The sequence below is a fragment of the Ictalurus punctatus genome, chromosome 19, assembly GCF_001660625.3.
Source record: "Ictalurus punctatus breed USDA103 chromosome 19, Coco_2.0, whole genome shotgun sequence".
Taxonomy (NCBI): domain Eukaryota; kingdom Metazoa; phylum Chordata; class Actinopteri; order Siluriformes; family Ictaluridae; genus Ictalurus; species Ictalurus punctatus.
This window is the reverse complement of record NC_030434.2, coordinates 7,098,938-7,119,534: the sequence shown is the minus strand read 5'-3', so window position 1 is coordinate 7,119,534 and position 20,597 is coordinate 7,098,938. Positions and strand designations below refer to the sequence as shown.

The 20,597-nt window shown below is 37.1% G+C and overlaps 2 protein-coding genes across 4 annotated transcripts; both read left to right on the top strand.

Moving 5' to 3' along the window:
* The first annotated feature begins 762 nt into the window (after positions 1-762).
* LOC108280062 (GEN1 Holliday junction 5' flap endonuclease) lies at positions 763-17,279 on the top strand. 3 transcript variants are annotated; one of them, XM_017494815.3, is made up of 14 exons: positions 763-993; positions 1,998-2,160; positions 2,387-2,591; positions 3,565-3,741; positions 5,492-5,602; positions 5,739-5,812; positions 7,665-7,750; positions 8,121-8,271; positions 9,910-9,946; positions 10,029-10,109; positions 10,286-10,416; positions 11,816-11,877; positions 12,450-12,599; positions 15,896-17,279. In XM_017494815.3, the coding sequence occupies exons 2-14, from the start codon at positions 2,000-2,002 to the stop codon at positions 17,149-17,151; spliced, it is 2,682 nt and encodes an 893-aa protein (XP_017350304.1). In that variant the 5' UTR covers positions 763-993; positions 1,998-1,999; the 3' UTR covers positions 17,152-17,279. The 3 variants fall into 3 exon arrangements, with proteins under 3 accessions (XP_017350304.1, XP_017350303.1, XP_047018126.1); XM_017494814.3 differs by having other exon boundaries at positions 764-989; XM_047162170.2 differs by lacking the exon at positions 763-993 and adding an exon at positions 1,204-1,440.
* A 2,073-nt stretch (positions 17,280-19,352) lies between these two features.
* Positions 19,353-20,011, top strand: msgn1 (mesogenin 1). Its single transcript, XM_017494870.3, has one exon. The coding sequence runs from the start codon at positions 19,434-19,436 to the stop codon at positions 19,902-19,904; it is 471 nt and encodes a 156-aa protein (XP_017350359.1). The 5' UTR covers positions 19,353-19,433; the 3' UTR covers positions 19,905-20,011.
* Positions 20,012-20,597: the final 586 nt, after the last annotated feature.

The window sequence follows — 20,597 nt, the reverse complement described above, 5'->3', positions numbered from 1 at the left end:
TTTATTTAGCACACTTTATTGTGTTATAGATTTTTTTTAATTGATTAACTTTAATTTTTAACCATCAATCTACACCCTCACCCTAGTCCTGGAGTCCCATAATGTTTTCCCTGCTTCCAACACACATTTTTCAACTAATCAGCTAATTAACAGCCCTCACAGAGTGTTGGGCGTTAGAGCAAGAAACATTAAAAAGTGCAGGAGAGAGGGTTCTCCAGGACCAAGTTTGGGAACCTGTGATTTACATACAATAATCCATAATCAAAAAGAATAATAATAATAATAATAATAATAATAATAATAATAATAATAATAATAATAATAATAATAATTTCAGATTTATTAAAAATCAAAAACTGAAATCTTTCAGGTGCTCAGATTGAGTTCAGATGCATCCTGTGTGCAACCCCACATGCATACTCTGCATACACAGGGCAGGGGTAGGATTCAAATCCCAACCCAGGAGGTGCAACTTAAACTTGTAATTTGACTTGGAAATCCAAAGATTCAAACTTTGGATTCAATCCAATTTTGAATCCAAATTCAAAATGTTTAAGATTCAGGTCTAAAACATGTAATGCTGAAATCAGAAATATTATAATTTTTTTTCCGAACGTACTACCTTTACATAATTTAGGACTGTTGCCTGACTCAAAGGGATATATATATATATATATATAGAGAGAGAGAGAGAGAGAGAGAGAGAGAGAGAGAGAGAGAGAGAGAAAATATCTCTCCACCTCACCAGGGGGCGCTGTGGGGACACATGCTAGAGGAAGGAGAGCCAGATCTGTGGCGCCGAAAATGAAATTCAAAACACCCTATTGTGGATATTCCTATCAGCTCTGTTGTGTTTGTTGTACAGTTCTTCTCTTCTTTACGAGTTTATATAGAGGGAATTTACAGCTAATGTTTTAACTGTGTGTCTATAAACGGAGCAGCGGAGAAGACCGGGGTTCATACTGGTTATTGTTCAAGTCCAGTCTCCAGTAGGTAACACACCCACAAACACGGCTTAATGCACATAAAGTGATCACACACACACCGCTTAATGCACATAAAGTGATCTACACACACACACACGCACACGCGGCTTAATGCACATAAAGTGATCACACACCGCTTAATGCACATAAAGTGATCTCCACACACACACAGAGCGCTTAATGCATATAAAGTGATCTACACACACGTTTGCTTTCATGACAGTCGTCAGGACGACGGCAGGAAGTTTGGAAGAGAAACGGAGCTCATCGGTGTGTTTAACATCGCTGTGCATGAAATCGCTAAACATTGGAGTCCGGCTTGAAAACCAGATGGACAGATGGTTTGGCTCTGCTGTACTGTTTACTGAAGTGGTTCTCAACCAGGAGGCACGGAGAGATCAGAAGGGGGCGCAAGTTGGGGAGAGGTGGAGCTTAGCCTGCCTTTTATCTAGCTGTCAGTGCAGACCAGTGTTACCAACTTAGCGACTTTTCAGACCCTTTTAGCGACTTTTTTTTTTTTTTGCATCTAGCGACTATTTGGACAAACCTTAGTAATTTTCAAGTATATGAGCTAGGGGTCGAAAGATTGTTCGGTTTTGCCGATTAATCGCACCGATAACCGATTGCTCAAACTATCAGTTATTGCCAAATATCCACATAGTTTTTCACCTCAGACCTCATATCGGTTTGTGCAGAGTGTACAGATGAGGAGGTGAGACAGCAGGACAGGCTAAAGACTAAAGTGCGCCTTCGCTCTTTAGGTCAAGGGTTAAATCCCACTGGCACCACTCCCAGCATGTAGTCGGATAGTATTGTGGTTAATGTATTTATCCATTAACCAAAATGAAAACAGACTGACTGCGTTAGATAGTTGTGTTTATTTAGGTGTTGCTAAGCGGGTCTGAAAAACAGCAACTTAATAACCGTTGCTGTATTTTTTTTTTTTTTACTTATTTGTTTGTTTGTTTGTTTGTTTATAACCCTTCTTTTTATCTCCTGTTTCCTCATCAGTCATGGGGGTGAATGATCTGTGGTCGATCCTGAGTCCGGTGCAGGAATCTGTTCCATTATACAGTCTCACGGGAAAAACTCTGGCTGTGGATCTCAGTCTGTGGGTCTGTGAAGCCCAGCACGTTCAAGGCATGATGGGCAAAGTCACAAAACCTCATCTACGGTATGAGCACATTGTGTTTGTTTTTGCAGAACCCAGATCTGCAGAATTTGAGAGCAAATTGATTTATCTGGTCCCATTTCGTAAACGTCATAGTTGAAATCAGTGCAAAATTTAATCTGGTTCCATAAACGATGCACTGAATCAACGCACACACTGAAAACTGTTTGAGGTTTATTATTAACATGACTTCAGTTCTTCTAACCAAACGCTTCAAATGTTTTTGCAGCAATTTGTTTTTCCGTGCATCTTCTCTCCTTCGGATGGGCATCAAGCTCATTTTTGTTATGGAAGGAGAAGCTCCTAAGATCAAGGCGGAGACTATGAGCAAGAGGACAGGGACGAGGTTCTGGGGCAGTAAAAGCAAGAGCGTCCTGAAACCGGCAACAGCCAAAAACACCAGCAGAGTGCGCTTTAAAGCTGTGCTTAGAGAGGTAATGTGTGTTTGGGTGTACTGGGGAGGGGGGGTGGCGGGATGAGTGTCAGAAGTGTCCTTGAGTGGGCTTACAGAGTATTAAGTAATCTGACTGCTGCAAAAGAAAAAAAAAAACAGATTTTTATGTAATTACACCTACAGGAGTTACTGAGTAATTAGACATTGGACAGTACAGGTGGTGGGATCAGTACTTTTTACATGAAGTAACACTTAAGTACATACACAAATGATAGTTTACATAACCATGTCATGTATTTCTTGAAGGTTAGTCAAATTATTGGTAAATATGAGATTTTTGAGTTTTCATGACAGCAAATTTTGGTGTGTGTGTATGTATGTTTTCTCCAAAAGTTGTAGAACATTTTATATATATATTATACATGCCCTGAAGTCCAGTACAGGCTTTAAGATACCATAGTATGCTGTTTACACGACTTTAGTAAATCCAGTTAATGCATGGTATCATTATGCATGTAAACACCCCCACCCCCCTTTTCTGGCCCTTTTTACTTTCCGGTTACATCGCAGCTGACAAGGGCTGAACGATAGGACCAAAATATCATATCACGATACTAGAAGGCATTAGATATATGATATGCATCACAATATAAAAGTTTGACAATAAAAAGAAACTGAGTTTGATGATAATTTAATGTCGGCATATAAACATATAAAAAGTTCATTTCCAGTTTTTAAGATTTCAAACCGTACAAAACTTTACTATCAAATCAACTGCTTCAAGTCACAGTTCATCATTTAATAATAATAATAATAATTATAAAATAAAAAATATGATATTATCATATTGCCCAGCTGTATATATGACTATTGTAAAAGCATGTAAAGGTTCTAGTAAAATATGAAATAAACATGATGTAACCAGTCCATCTGTTCATGCCGGTGAGAAATGTTGCTGCCTCTTTAGTGCACTATGTACATACTCCTGTATCTCCATCTGTCTTTCCTTTCAGTGTGCTGAGATGTTAGACTTTCTGGGCATACCGTGGGTGTCTGCAGCGGGCGAGGCAGAGGCCATGTGTGCGTTTATGGATGCACAGGGATTGGTGGACGGCTGCATTACCAGTGATGGGGACGCTTTCCTGTATGGTGCACAAACTGTCTACAGAAACTTCAACATGAACACAAAGGTTCTCAGTTTATATACCATTGTGGAATCATTATGAAATACTTGCGTGTCAGAAATAAGGAGTTGATGGCCTTTGACAAACAATTCAGCTTCTTTTAATTTGTCAAAATGTGGCAAGATTAGATTTCTAACAGCAGAGCTGAATAAGAATCAACTAGAGTTAGATAGATACAACTTTATTGTCATGTTGAATATATAATATATACACTATACAGTTGGGGTCATAAGATTATATACGCCTTGCAGAATCTACAAAATAATAATTTTAATAATTCAAAGAAAAAAAGAGTGATCATTAAAATTGAATTTAGTTTTATATTTATTTAGTTCTGCCCTGAATAAGCTATTTACACAACAGATGTTTACATATAGTCCACAAGACTCAATAATAACTGAATTTACACAAATGAACCAGTACAAAAGTTTACACACACTTGATTATTAATACTGTGTGTTGTTAACTGGATGATCAGCGACTGTGTTTATGTTTTGTGAGAGTTGTTCATGAGTCCCTTGTTTGTCCTGAGCAGTTAAACTGCCCAATGTTCTTCAGAAAAATCCTCCAGGTCCGGCACATTCTTTACTTTTTCAGCATCTTCTGCATATTTGACTCCTTTCCAACAGCGACTATATGATGCTGAGATCCATCTTTTCACACTGAGGACAACTGAGGGACTCGTACACGACTATTACAAAAGGTGCAAACATTCACAGATGCTCATGAAGGTGACACGATAGATTAAGAGCTAAACCTTTGAACAGGATGATGGGTGTAAACTGTAATTTTGTTTAAAAATCTTTTTTTTTTTCCCCCATTTAGTACTGCCCTTCAAATGCTACATTATATAATTTACATGTTTCCCAGAAGACAAAATAATAACAATTTACTAATAAAATAAATTTATTTTCATGATCCCTTTTTTTAAAAAATAATTTTTTTTAACATATTGCAGATGCAGCAACGCATATGTAAACTTGTGACCTCAACTCTATATACAGTAAACAAAAAAAGCAAGGATTGTTATGACATCACACACTATATAACACTCTATATAACACTATAATCACACTACATTTATGAGGACGTTCATGAGTGCACTTGCTGTATTTCTCTCTTTGTTGGGTGTTGGGGAGTGTCTAAATAAAGGCTAACAGGGAGGTCCATCCGAACACAAATCAGCAATCTCCCAGCAAGTTTCCCTCAACCATGTAATACTCTTGTCCTGAAGCCATGACTTAAACCATTATTTTAAAAATAATAACAATAATAATTTCTACATACTTTTCCATGTTCTTTGTACTTGCACCTTTAAACACTTCCTGATCAAGTTCTTTTCAAGACACTGGTCTGTTCTGGTTAATGCACAAATCTATAATCAGGTTAGGAGATAAAAAGGCTTTGAAGGCTTCATTTGTCATTCTCATTCTTTTTAAGGAGAAAGACTGAAAATGGTACACACATCAGGTGCTGAACATCTGCTAGTGTGTGTATGATGCACATTTCTAACATAGTCTTCGATTACAAGCTTCGAATTCAAGTTCTTTTATAAATAACAATTGAAGAGATGATATCAGAACTGCAAAGTCTTACTCCTAAAATGTCTTTGTATTATGTATTACTTTATGTATTGCAGTGATGGTGTCACTAACAGTGCCTTCACATCCTTATCCTTATCATTTAATGTGTTCTGCCTTCTCTCTCTCCCTCTCACTCACTCACTCACTCACTCACTCTCACACACACACATCAGGACCCTCAGATTGACTGCTATAAGATGTCCAGAGTGGAGACGAAGCTGCAGCTGAAGAGAGAGACTCTCGTGGGCCTGGCTGTGCTCCTCGGCTGTGATTACATACCTAAAGTATATTAAAGGCTACACAGAGATCTTTATTTTTAAACCTTTAGCCATTTTAGAGAATACTTTACTTAGAGAATGCTTTTTTTTTTTTTCCTTTTGTTTTTCTTTTTTCTTTTTTTTTTCTTTTTTGTACCTACAGGGTGTTCCAGGTGTCGGCAAAGAACAAGCTCTTAAATTAATACAGAGTTTAAAAGAAAAAACTCTTCTTCAAAAGTAGGTGCACTAAGATTTCGAAATAGGCTTGTATAACTGAATGCTTCGCACCATAAAAGGAGGTTTACTCATGGTTGGGGTTATTCAAACAAAATTAGTACCATAGAGGTGAACCTAGTGTTAGTGGAGCCTTTTTCTGAAACTCCATTTACTCCCAATTTATTCATTTGTCAAATCCCAGTCACTAGCTCACTCTCCCCTATCACACATCAGCTTCCAATCAGGAAGGGTGAAGGCGTGTGCTTCCTCTGAGATGCGTGATGAAACAACGTCTTTTCACATTGCTTCACAGACAGCGTAACACACTCCGATGAAAACCCTGTTTACCCTCTTGAGCTCATAGACACTCCTGATTGGCTAGTATCATTCTGATTTAGAGGTGGACTGTTTGATCAGTTTTGCTAATTAATCAGCATCGATAACTGATTTTTTCCGAGTTTTTCCCGGTTGCGTCCATTGTGGAGTGACTGAGAAGGTTCCACCGTCGTTATACAGTACGGGAGCAGCCTCTAGAGGAGAAATAAAAAAAACTATTACTGGCCAATTTTGTTGTGTTATTTGAAGTGGTGTTTTTCTTCTTCTTCTTTTTGGATATCTCTATTTTTATTTGTTATATGGAATGTTACTTTTTGATTCAGTTTGGATGTATATCTTTTACTTACTTTGATATTTATAGTTAATAGTTAATATATATTAATATGTATATACAGTACTGTGCAAAATTTTAGGCACCCTATTTTTTTTTTTTTTTTAGTACAACCTTTTGTTGTAGATTTTTATTTGACCTATATATGACCTGTACATTATTGACTCAGTACAAAAAAACATTTTAGATTCCCAAACATTAGTTTTCCAGCACAAAATTAACTGTTAAAGAAAAATGTTTGTATATCAGTAAAGAAAGGAGTATATCAGTGGTAAGAGATACTTTTCAGACAAAAAAAACACAATGAAGGCTGCTGGATTTTGCTGCAAAAATAAGAAGCGAGTGCGACAATCAAAGTCTCCAGAAGAACCGTGACTGGTTCTGCAAGATGCACAATGAAACTTAAAAAAAAAAAAAACAGCCCATTTCTTTATAAAACTGTACACATTGTACCTGAGACTACTTTTTTTTTTTTTAAAGCAAACGGTGATCACACCAAATATTACTTTTGTTTCATTTATTATTGTTCACTGCCCTTTCTGTTCACTGTATTTTTTTTAAATGGAGGAATCTAATTATTTTTGAATGCATTTTTGCTCTTCAGCATTTCTTGTGCCTAAGACTTTTGCACAATACTGTGTATATTTCTTTTTTAAAAAGTACATTTTCATGGTGCAGTCAGTACCGTTTATTTTTGTAATAAAGCTCAGCAATATTTTAGTCTGAGTGTTATGTTTTCATTCGGTATCAATTTTAAAAACGATTGGTTGATTAATCGGTTATCCGCAGGTACTACCCAGGTTAGTTATCGATATCGGTAAAATCCACTAACGGTCCACCTCTACACTGATTGGTGAGAGAGAGAGGGTATATATTCCCCTCCTACCCTGACAGCATGGTCAGTTTTTCTCCCTTGGTCTCCCAGCCACAGATGGCTGTGGCGTCATCAGGATTCGAACCCTTGATCTCTAGGCGATTGGGGGAGCGCTTTTCTTGGTATCAGAAACACAATACATCTAAAGTTTTCTTTCACAAATTCATAGAATGATTAAAGAGATAAGACCATGTGTTTGCCTCGTGCTTTTCTGATTGCCATTTTGTTGTTCCCTGATATGAACATTCACATAATAGTACAGGATATAAATATGGCTAGAGGTTTGATTTAAAAAAGACAAACTTTGTGCATTATTATCTGTATTCTCATAGATTCAGTGATTGGAGGAAAACTGCTTCTGAGACTCAGGAGTTTGCTGTGAAGAAGGTCACCCACTGCCTGGTGTGTCGTCACCCTGGTGAGGTTACACAATATATTGTGTATATATAACAAACACTGTTCATAAGTAATATTCCCAAAGCACCAAGTAGTGCCCATTTCATATAAAAATACAATAAAATATTATAGATGGGTGTAAAATTAAAGGAATAATAGGCGGCTGTTCAATGCTGTCAGGCCATGTTTTGGGTCCACTTAGAGAGAGGTATGGTGGCACAGCACCTTACTAAGACACAGTGTTGTTGTTGTTTTTTTCTCTTTAATTTTTCACCCCACTACATTACTTTAAACATGGATGATTATCTGGAAATATGTTCTAAAAAAAATCAATAAATAACTCACATGATGTAATAGCTTTCTCTTTTCTTTCTTTCTCCCAAATGCTGCAGGTTCTGCTAAATCTCATGAGCGCAGTGGCTGTGTGTACTGTGGCAGTGAGAAGTTCTGTCAGCCTCAGGACTACGACTCGCAGTGTCCCTGCGACTGGCACCGCACTGAGCACGCTCGCCAGGCCTCCTCCGTCGAAACACTCATCAAAAGGCGAGTGATCTGTGTTTTAGCACAAATTAAGGACGAGCTTGACAAAAACTTGACAGAAACCAAAAATATGAAATCAGTATGTGTAACTATGATAAATATGGAAAAGAAGCAATGTCTTAAGCCTGTGACAATTAATATGCACTGTCATTGTCTAATCACGTTTATTTGAACTGATCCTGATTATTTGAGAATGAACCTTTTAGATTTATTATTCCCAAGTTTCTATATATGTAGTCAGTCAACATTATGTTCGATTCATTTCTTGACATAATCAATCAAACGCTTTGATCGTTGAGCAGTTTGTAACAGTAATATTTGTTTCGTCAGGGAACACAGGAATACTTAGTTGTAACTTAGTCACTATTACTGAAATCCAAAAATGTGCAGTAGATGAACAGATAAATAAAGCACAACGGCATATGCTATTACAGCAAAATAATCGATGGTGGTGAAGATGATTTTCTCCACAGCAATTTTCCAGCACTAATACAAATTTTTGCTTATTAAAGAATGACACGTCATACTTTCGAGCCTTCGTAGTTGCGGTTCATATTGAAACAAGTTAGTTCCTGTTATCACTTTCGTTATATCAGCTATAATTACCTGTTCCCTCACTAGCCTGTTTTCTCTCCCATGACGTTTAATAGACCAAGAATGCAGCTTGTCCACAATGCAAAACTAAGCTCACTAAGACTTAAACCGCTCGTACGCTGTTACAAAGACCTGCCACTGGAGACTCCTTCCAAAATTGCTAAACGAACCTCTCTTTAAAGAACAATAGACCATTACGACACTGACTATGTTTACATGCGCATCAAGTTCGGTTTAAGGTCTATATTCAGGTTGCAGTCATGTTCTGAATACGATGTTTATATGTGTACAGACATCGGAATATTCCTGTATACATAGTTGTTGTAAGTATGCCTTTCATAAATACGTAGGCTACACCGAAGCATCTGTTAGCACCCACAATTCCTTGCGAACTGAGCATGCGCATACCGTATGTATACTGACTCCTTTCAGTGGATTTTCTGAGTAAGGTGTTTACATGAAACAAATTTCCGATTAAACCAGGCGGGGGTTAATATGAATCTGGCAATCAGATCATGGCGTTCACGTGACTCAATACTAAATAGAATACCACCAAATTCAGATTAATATCGGAATATTGATGGGCATGTGAACGTAGACAATTACACACATATTAAATCTGTCTAAGTAGAGCATCTGCCATGATGTTGCCATAGAAACTGTACCGTGTTCGAAGCGCGTTAATATAGACTTAATCAACACCTTTGGACAATCTGACAATTAACATGGTGTTTGCTGTGATAAGTTTTCCAATAAGCTCTTTGTGTGCTTTTGTCTACGTTAAAAGGTCTTTCCTTTGCAAATTAATGGAATCCACCAATATGTTCGGGTCAGTAAATGCTTGTTTACGTCGTTAACAAAAAAGACATCTTTTAAACGCAGTTACGTGTAAGATGATTATCTGTTAGCCGTTGTTGTGTTATCGTGACAAGCCTACAACGTCTTCAGAGATCGTTGCAGAGAAATGATTTGCTCAGACAGAAGCTTTAACATCCTGTTCGATGTTTTGTTTTTGTTTGTTTGTTTTTTTACAACGACCGCTGATAGGAAAACCCTGGCCTGTGACAAGTTCCCTTTCACAGAGGTGAGTACCGTTAACACTCTCTGTAATTTGGACCGTATCTTTTGAAATTAGTATAATTTATATTATTTCTCTTTTCTTTCAGATCATCAACGAATTTCTGGTTCCAAAGGACAAAGCTGTGAATGGTTTTAAAAGACGGAAACCCAACCTACTCCTCATGCAGGTCTCTGTTCTGCGTAACGTAATAACATCTGCAGTTTAGATTGCTCTCTACGAGTTGTATACACATCACACTTTTGCAGCGTAGGTTAATTGTGTAATGCTGATACATGCAATGTTGAAACACCTATAACTGTATTTGTGTATTTATTTTTTTTCATTTGTTGTCGTACCTGGTAGAATTTTGCGCTGGAGAAGATGGAGTGGCCCAAACATTACACCAGCGAGAAAGTCCTTGCGCTGATGACCTACACTGAACTCGTGAACAGAAGTCAAGGGACACAATCGTCAACACAGATACAACCCATACGGTTTGTCCTGCACGTAACGTTTAGTCTTTTTTTTTAATTTACTTTCATTTGCTTCAGATTATTTTTTACAGGATTTGGCAGACGCCCTTATACAGAATGAGTCCATTCACAAGCATATGCTAGTACTCATAGGATAGAGTGTAAGACTGCTAAAAAGCAAATTCACTGTTAGAGAGGAGTTCGTAAAGCTCGTAACTCTGATTTTTCAAACTCTGACACTCATTATGTTTACATGCAGTAATCTTATTATTATCTTATTATACAGCAGTAATCTTATTATTGACCTTATTCTGAATAAGGCAATATTGTGATTAAGGTGTTTACATGAGTTTTAGAATATTCCTTTCATGTTCAGGTTTGACATGTTATAGAACATGGATCGATTAACAGCACACGTCGTTACGTCACCGCGCCACACCGTCCGACGTCCCTCCAGAATTTCACGTATTGACATACAGTTGGTCATCGTTATGATACCGTATACAGTTTTTGGTGTTTTTATTTTTAATTTTACGAACGCTTCAAATGCAGTTAATTATTTGTCATGCTGTACGTGCAAATAGACGACTGCTTGAAGCCATGGGCTGTGTCTCAAACCGCGTACTTACCTACTATATAAAAGCCGGAATAGTGTATTTCTCCTACTATATACTGAAGTAGGTAAGTACGCGGTTTGGGACGCAGTCGTGCTCTCTTGTTTGCCGTCAGACGGTTGAGCGCTGCCGTGTGTGTCGCACAATGCGGTGAAAACTCCCACACGATGTTAATAGTGTGATTAAGGTGTGTACGTGTCTGTAATACACCTCGATAATGAGACTAAAACAGGAATACTCCACACGTCTTAATTCCATTTGTGTTTACTTCGAGTATGACTTTAGTCAGATTAAGGTCATCAATAATTGCTGTTTACATGCTAGTTTCTTAATCAGTGTATAGTCTTAATCAGGTTAATATCGAATTATTGTTGTCCATGTAAATGTACTGAATGAAACCGCCTCCTCGGCTTGGAATTCCTTCTTGGAAACTCGAGAAGGTTTCCCTAACCAAATCAACCTGACTGCTCAACAATAAATAAAATATCACTACATTAAATGTGTTTTTATAATAGTGTTTACTGTAGATGAAGCAATACCGACATGTTAGCTGGTTAAATCTGTAACATCATTGTATTGAGAAAGTAAATACATCATGATCATGTTATGTTAGCTGGATAGCTTGTTGTTAGAAAATCTCACGCTTTTCCCACCCCCCTCGCTTTGTAGCGCCAATAACCCGAAGGTTGAAAATTATGGAACTACGACGGAATTATTTTGTCAAAGTTCAAGTCAAAATTTTTGTTTTCAATCAGTTGTCTTTATGGATACCCAACCAGTAATGTGGAACGAATTTGTTTGTACAGAATATACAAGCGGCGCATAAGGAATGGAGTCTCCTGCTTTGAAATCATGTGGCATAAACCAGGTGAGATCTTCCATCTAAAATCATAAATCTCAAAAATAAATGATACCGATACTCCTTGCTTCAAGGGGAAGATAGTTAGAGTGCAGGACATTAGTAATTGAGCAGCTTTACTGATTTTTTAAATATTTATTTTTTAGACAGAGCTGTGAGTCTCTAGCTCTGGACGTGTGACATGTGTCACAGTTGCTCTTGTTAGTGTCTTGTTGTGAAAGCAGACGTGAAGGAGGTTGGTGGTGTGATTTGCGGGTCGCAGGTGATGGAACAAATGTAACATCCTGATGTGCTAAAATTGCTTCCTGTGGAAACTGTGAACTTCGACTCCTTGCGTTCTGCATACACCCAACCCAATCCATGCAGCACATTAAAAAAAAATAAAAGGAAGGGTAATATAAATACAAACGGGGAAAAAATAGACCATCATGACTGTATACCTAGTTAAGAGCCTTTTTTTTTTTTTTTTTTTTTTTTTGTATCATTTTACCTCTAATGTGAAAAGTTAGCTGTCAGTTTGTTTCTTTTTCGTTCTCGGGTCAAATGATTTTGATCTTGTATGCGTATTGTTATTGGTGCAGATCATTATGTATTTCCCGAGGACTGCCCTCAGGACGAGTCTGATGTAGTGAGAACCGTGGAAGAGGAAAACCTGTTCACCGTGGCGTTCCCAGACATCGTCCAGCTCTTCCACAAGCAAACAGCAGAGGCCAAGGACAACAAATTAAAGAGTATGTCCCTGTTTGCCCTTCTTTCACACAGTGTCAACTGCTTTAAACTGCTTTCAGGAGAGCAGCCCCAAACAGCACACAATTCGTCGAGCATCTAAATGCTGTTGAAAGCAAAACCTGGCATCTGTTGCACATAATGTGTATCCTCGCATGCACAGTATTCAGTACTCGTGCTTCTTCTAATTGTGGTGCCAAAATTATTGTCTCCGTATATGAAAGTGATCCAAAATAAAGTAACACGTGCAATTCATGATTATTCTGAGCCCAAACATACATGGACATCATTTAAGCACAATTTTTTCGGGGTTTGGGTTTTTTTTTTTTTTTGAAGTAGTGCAATACTTTCTACACTGACTTGAAAATTATTCGCACCGTTACAATTAATATTTTGTAAACCCTGCCCTGAACAGAATAACAGCACTGAGTGTCTTGCTGTAATGTCTAATGTAAAGGCCTCTTCATGCAGAACATTTGAAGCTTTTTTAAAATTTTTATTTATTTATTTATTTATTTCTTAATTTATTTATTTATTTATTACATGGTTCAAATTCTGAGCTGGTCAACGCAGAGCACTGAGTTGGTGTTTCTTTAACCACTTCACTGGTTCAGTGATCAGGTCTCAATAGTCAAGCCTGAACCTCCTGGCAGAAGCAAACCAAATTTAGGGATGAAATATCCTGGTACATAGTAGAATCATTATTCCATCAATCTTCAGAAGAGTCCCTGAAGCACCAGCCACAAAACAGCCCCAAAGCATCAGAGATACTCCAACATAGTTTACAGTGTTGTATCATTGGATTTTCCTTGTATGTAATCTCCATTTTTTTTGTTAATTTTTTTGTTTGTTTGTTTTGCAAAACATGCTGATGCTTTGGTGGACCAAAAAGACTGATTTTGATCTGACAAACACATGGTGCCAGTTGTAGTTCTAATGATGGGTTGTGAAGCTCAGACATTGCATTTTGTAAGATGAAACTGAAAAATATTGAAAGTATTAGATTGCATTTATTTGAAATATTGCTCAGGCTTGTTCTAATAGTTACATTTAAAAAAAATTATGAGAAAAGGCTAAACAGATCAATACTTTCTTCTGTTGTACGAGAGGAAAAGTTACATTTTTGTGTGTAATGTTTATTTTACACAACAAGTGGGGCTGATCGTTTTGGAGGGCACTGTTTTTAAAGCATTAAAGAAGTGTGTGATGTTTTTATTTCGTTTGCTGATACTTAGATACTACTTAATAAATCGGTGACCTTGTTAGCGAAGCAGGCTGCTGAGTCTCTGGCAACCAGTGACCCTGAGAATTTCTTGGGTGGTTAAGTAAATGTGCCTTTCCTTCTGTGAAGTGGCAGAGATCAAAGCCTGAAGTTGTGATTGTGACACCCGCTGGTGTTTGGCTCGCTAACCCCTCACACTTCCACAGTCAGATCCCAGCAGTCGTTCTGCACTCAACCGCTTTGATTAACACGAGGTGTTGCACAGGAGTCCCTGTCCATTTAACCCTCTTCCACTGGCCTGTAACACACAACCCTATCTATCTATCTATCTATCTATCTATCTATCTCTCTATCTCTCTCTCTCTCTCTCACTCATATATATATATATATATATATATATATATATATATATATATATATATATATATATATATATATATATATATATATATATATATATATAAACACACATTAGTGTGTATATATATATATATATATATATAAACACACATTAGTGTGTTTGTATACATCTCCCCCTTCAGTTCTATTCAGGTGAATCCACACTATTTTTAATGATTAAACTGTGCTCAATTTGAAATAACAGTTCTGTTTTGGTTCTTTTTTTGGTTCTTTTTTTATGGTGGAATGGCTATTTTAACACACTATCTTCATTTCTATGTACATTCTTGTACGTATTATGGCAAATGTACAATATTGATAGTTTTATAGTTTTGTTGTTGTTTTTGCTATTTCTTTGTAATGGGGCATAACACATACAGAATTTTCACTTATTTGTAACATGAAGTAAATCTGAATGTCGAATGAAATTTGTAGGTTGATGCAGGTTGCAGGGGCTTAAACATGGGTACCACCAAAAGTGTTTTTTGCTAGTTACCAGTGATATTACAGGTTGCAGCCCATTTTGATTGCAGATCAAAAAAATTCCCTGAAAATTCAATCAGAAATTACATAAAAACACCAAGTTTCATCTTTATAGACTGTGTACTTGGTTATTAAGTTATTAAGGAAAGGGTGTTTTTTTTTTAAAAAAAAAAAAGGGGGGGGGGGGTATGGCATGCTATAGAGCACATCTGGGGTAAATTTTGGAATGGCTGCCATTTCTCATACAGAAGTGGAGAGAAAAAAGTCTCTGTGGTGAAAAGGTCCTCTGTCATTGGTTGATTTATGATGGAATCACCAATTCCTCTTACCCAAACATAAATTTTTGGTCTCCCACAATAAACTGAATCTTTCACACCCACCCACAGCTTTTGATTCAAGATTAGACATCCTAGATCCGGGGTTCTCAAACATTCTGTAACCGAGGAACCCCTATTTTAACTATAAAATAGGTTTCATTCAATTCATGGAGTGAGGTAGCTTTTATTCCTGACCTTGTCGTTATTTATAAGGCCTATTTGATATTCAGTTATTGAGGTTTGCTTTAAACCCATTCAGCTCATGTCAAACAAGCTAATAACTAGAACAACTCAATAATAAATATAATGTTTGTGACAGTTGTGGGATCCATAAATCCATAAATATAACCAAATAGAAAAATTCTACACAAACCCCACATTGAGAACGCTGTCCTAGATCATATAATTTAACATTGAATCTTTCTTTTTATTAGTGACTGAAATTCTGTATTTATGATCAAGCCAATGTTTATAGGCATTCACCGGATTATTGTAAGCATGCTTTTACAATATGTGTTTAAGATCGTTTTCACGGTGCAACTGACTAGCCTTTAGCAAAAGCTTAGCTTTCTTTATAAGTTAAGGCTGGTGTGATGTTTACAAGAAAGAACCTCAAATACCTAGTTTTTACAGTGTTTTGACATCCAGTTAAGGAGCCAAAATCGGTTGTTGGTCTGTGAGTTTGTTTGAGGAAATAATGTATTTTATTCCAAATTAATTGATTACATAACCTATGAATAATAAACTTAAAAAAAAAAAAATGTCTTGTGGTACATTTTAGACACTGAACTTGGTGAATTTTAGGCAAGTTTATGTTATAAAAAAATATATTTTTAAAAATATAACCCTAACCCTATTTTTGTTTGTTTTCTGCCAACAGAAAAGAAACCGAAGGCAGAAAAAGAGAAGCCCGTTGTTTCTTCTGATGGAGTGTCTGATCTTTTTACTAAGATGTCTCTGAAAGGTTCTTCGCATCTCGAACCCCTTGTATCCTCAGGGAAAGGCTTACAGATGATAACCATTTTAGAGTCTGATCCTGACCACTGTTCCTCTGCAACACTAACTACAGCATCGAAACTTACTAAACACACTAATTGTCATGAAATCCAGTCAGTCCCCAATGCCCCTCTTCCCTCATTTATACAACAACCAGAGGTTCTAGCTTCACCCTGCCAAACAGGGACATTATCTCAGGCTCAGAATTGCCTTTCAGTATCTGTAGTGATTGATGAGCTTCACTTGAATAGTATAGACTGGGATGCTTTGTCCTTCACTGCTACCCCATCTCCTCAGTCTCAGCACAGTAAAGCTGATCCTCAACCAGTGAACAAATCAAACGAAGGAACCAAAATGGAAGGCCGTGACTCATCTACTGCTGTTCGGTCAGACTGTGCAGCTCCGCAGACTGACAGACTTTCAGAGCGTTCACTGATGGAAAGAGTCCGTTTGAGGAAAATGATGGAGTGTTCTGGTTCTCAGAATAATAAAGAGAAGGAATCCAAAGTTCAAAGTGTTGGTTCTGAACTGAAATACACTTCAGGTTTAAGCCACAAGCCATTGTCTGAGAATCCTAAAGTTCCACCTCACTCACGGTATCAAAAATCAGAGCTTGGCAGAATTAACACTGTGGCTTCTGATTCAAAGGAAAAAACATTCACAAAAATGCAGCAGGCCAAAGATTCTTTCCCTGTCCCAGTACCACATAAATACAAATTTGTTAAACCAAAACACTTCAACAGACCATCCAACGTTCCTGAGCAGACAAATAAAGAAAGCGCATGTAAGAAGAGTGTTTGTAGAAGACAAGGTTCTTCCAGTGATAACAGTGGTGTGGAGAATCAGCCCCAAAGCAAACTGAAAGCCAAGGTTGAGCCTAAAGCACGGATTGTACAAAAAACTGTTCTAGCACAACAGCTTATTAAACAGGACAGGTGTGATATGTTTCCAAATTCTGTAGGCACACAATACGGCTCAGACTCCACAACTCCTGAAAAACAACCACACAACACGGGCTTCTCGAGAACAAATCCACGAACACAGACATGCAGCGCAAAGAGTGATGATGATGAGGCAGATGCTTCGATCTGTAGTCCTTTGCCACTAGCAGAGAGGCTGAAACTTAAATTTAACAAATGAAAATAATGCCGTTAGTCATTGGTAATAAATTATCTAGCTGTTTTTAATAAGAATGGATTGCAACAGATTGTCAGTGCATGTTTTGTGCAAAACAGTGTGCATTTTAATAAAGTTTGGGTTGCAAACTGGGTTTGTCTATTTACTGTATGCCAAACATTTCCATGTCTCTCTGTATATATACTTGTAAGTTCAATATAAACTCAGTAAAGTGATCATTGGACAAACTTGAGGTCTTCGCCTGTTTTAGTTGGATTTACATTTTCTTACTGAGCCGCCAGGCCACGTGTTGATCTTGTGACATGAAGAAAGAACTGAGTACTAATAAGGATGGTTAAAAAAAGAAAGGTTAAATGTGTCGCTTCCTTTTCCTCACCCAGATCCCTTAAACATGGTGCACTTTTATTATGCACTCGGTGTTGGTCTTCCTCAGCCCATGTAGTGACATGTTGCACACCTTTTCAGACATGAAAGCTTTTGAGGGGCCTGTATGGAAAGAGCGCATGGACAGCTGCAGCACTCACACTAGCTGTTAGAGGGTCAGATAGTTTTTGCTTTTGTTTTAATTATCAAATGGGGGTTTTTTCGTCATATTTTATACACGGCCATTCACTGCACACTCCAAAGTATCCTATAGTTACTTACATTTTATTATTAATAGTAGTAGTAGTAATGATAGATAGATTTGTTACTGATTCTGGAGGAAATTGCAGTGATACAGTAGTGGAAAAAGACATTCACAGGTAAACATAAATACAATAAGGTAGCACAATGCGAAAACAAAAAAAGAATCTAATGGAACTGTATTAGGGAGGGAGCGAGCTTGTCTCTATAGAAAAACAAAAAAAAATAGTTTAAACTTGTTTTTATTAGTAGCAGAACTAGTATATTTTTATTAAATTAAAGTTATTTAAAGCAATGAAATTCAAACAGCGCATACTTCCATTATTTTTATGATTATTGTATAATATAGTATAATAATATAATATAATAATATAATATTTTTGTTATTCCATTATAGTTATTTAAGGAAATGAAATTCAAATAGCAATTCAAATAATTAAAATCAGTTAACACATTAAAAAAGCTTATACTTCTATTATTATTAGTAGTAGTAGTATTGTAGTATATGTTTGTTAATAAAGTATATTTATTAAAAGCAATTATTGTATTAAAATAGCTTATACTTCTATTATTATTATTATTATTATTATTATTATTATTATTATTATTATTTGTAGTAGAATTGTAGTATCTTTGTTAATAAAGTATATTTATTAAAAGCAATTAAAACATGAAAATATCTTATACTTCTATTATTAGTAGTAGTAGTAATGTAGTATATGTTTGTTAATAAAGTATATTTATTAAAAGCAATTAAAACATGAAAATATCTTATACTTCTATTATTAGTAGTAGTAGTAGTAATGTAGTATATGTTTGTTAATAAAGTATATTTATTAAAAGCAATTAAAACATTAAAATAGCTTACACTTCTAGTAGTAGTAGTAGTAGTAGTAGTAGTATATTTTTGTTAATAAATTAGTCTATAGTTATTTAAAGCAACAAAATTCAAACAGCTAAACTCCTATCAATTAATAATGAGTAGTATTAGTTACAATGTTATAAGTTACAGATTAGTTTTAGGGTATTATCCAGCTCTGTTACAGTCGAGAGAGAACAGAAAATAATCACAATACAAAACTCAGTTGTGTGTAGATTATGGATATTATTTATTAATACAGAAATAGACTATATTAAAAAAGTAGGCTAACTAGCCTACATGTCTTGCAATTCTTTTATAAGAAAAAAGCAAAAAGGAAACTAATGTGTTGCAGTTTGATGTTCAGGAACAAAACGAAGTAGCTGAAGACAGACTAGAGCTCTTTCCCTCACCAGTCTGTGTTTACAGTTTCCCCCAACATGGAGTTCACTGGGCAGCTCTTCAGACGCACAGAGTGCGCTGTGAACACCATCCTCACACCCTCCTGGGTCTCGTTTGTCTATCGCATTTCCCCGAGACGCATGATGACGAGGTTTAAAAGTCACTTCTCACAAAAGGGAAATCTAATTATTTTCTTTTCTCGGCCGCATTAGCCGCTCGTTCACACCTGGGCGACAGCGAACCCGGTTCTTCTCGAGAAAAAGAAAGTCGCACTTGGTGACACTTCGGCTTTCTTTGAACTTCGCCAAAAGCTGTGAGCTCGTAAAGCAGTCGTGAGGGTGTGCTGGTATAAAACACACCCTCACCTCACCTGAGCTCATCCCAACACACACACACATACATGGACGGCGCACAGATTGATCACCTGACCGCTAAACTTCTGGCGCAGTGGGACTGGAGGAGCGACCCCCGACATTTCGGGCAGCAAGGCGGCTCCATCAGACGCGGATGCTCATCACCTGAACCCTCTGCGTCTCCCTGCTCCACCTGTTCGTCCTCCTCTTCATCCTCCTCCTCTTCGTCTTCCTCATCCCCAGACGCTCCTGGAGAAATGTTCTTGGATTATTCCTACACAGGAAGAAAAGCGGCGCAGACGAAAGCGTCTAGACCTAAAATGTCGACCAAGAGGCGCATGAAGGCGAGCGAGAGAGAGAAGATGCGCATGAGGAGTTTAGCTGAAGCTCTGCATCAGCTCCGGGATTACCTGCCTCCTGTCTACAGCCGCAGAGGACAACCACTGACCAAGATCCAGACTCTCAAATACACCATCGAGTACATAAAGGAGCTGTCGGAAATCCTCAGCCAAGAATGACCCCTTCACCAACCCTGAGAAGTTCATGGACAGTGGTCTTTATCTTCTAAACAGCTTCCCTGTACAGAAATGTGCCATAATCCTGATGTAAATACTTGTTTTGGCACTTTTTTCTTCTGCTTCTTCTTCTTCTTCTTCTTCTTTTTTTTTTTTTAAACTGTATTCCTATTCATTTGTTTCATAATCAAATATTCCAAGAAGATGATGGAATAAATCTTGTTTAATTTTATTATACAGCCTCTGTGTAAATTTATTTGTTTGGTTCACTGGATCACTGGAAACTTGGTGCAGATTGCAGGCACAGCAACAACACTAGAAAATGCAAAAGACGTGTATAAATTAACATCGGCGAGACATAGAAGGTCTAACTTTGGTAGGCTTTATCTGTTAAATGCTCTCGACCTGCAATTATTTAAGTGCGTAATGCTTTCAATTGGCATTTAAAAAAAAGTAAATAAGCAGATTTCTCTCTAAGGTGATGCATATAAAATATGATATATGAGCAAGACAAGTTGTGTACACAATGAACAGAAGTCATCCAGTGAATTATAAGGCAATGATTTCAACTTAATTGTATGTATAGCGCTTGGTATATATGCCCATCCATATGCTGAGTGCAGAGGTGCAGGCCGCAGCAGCATATACACTCTTCAAGAAATCTGTCTTCATTTACAGTAGCACTACTGCTTTTGA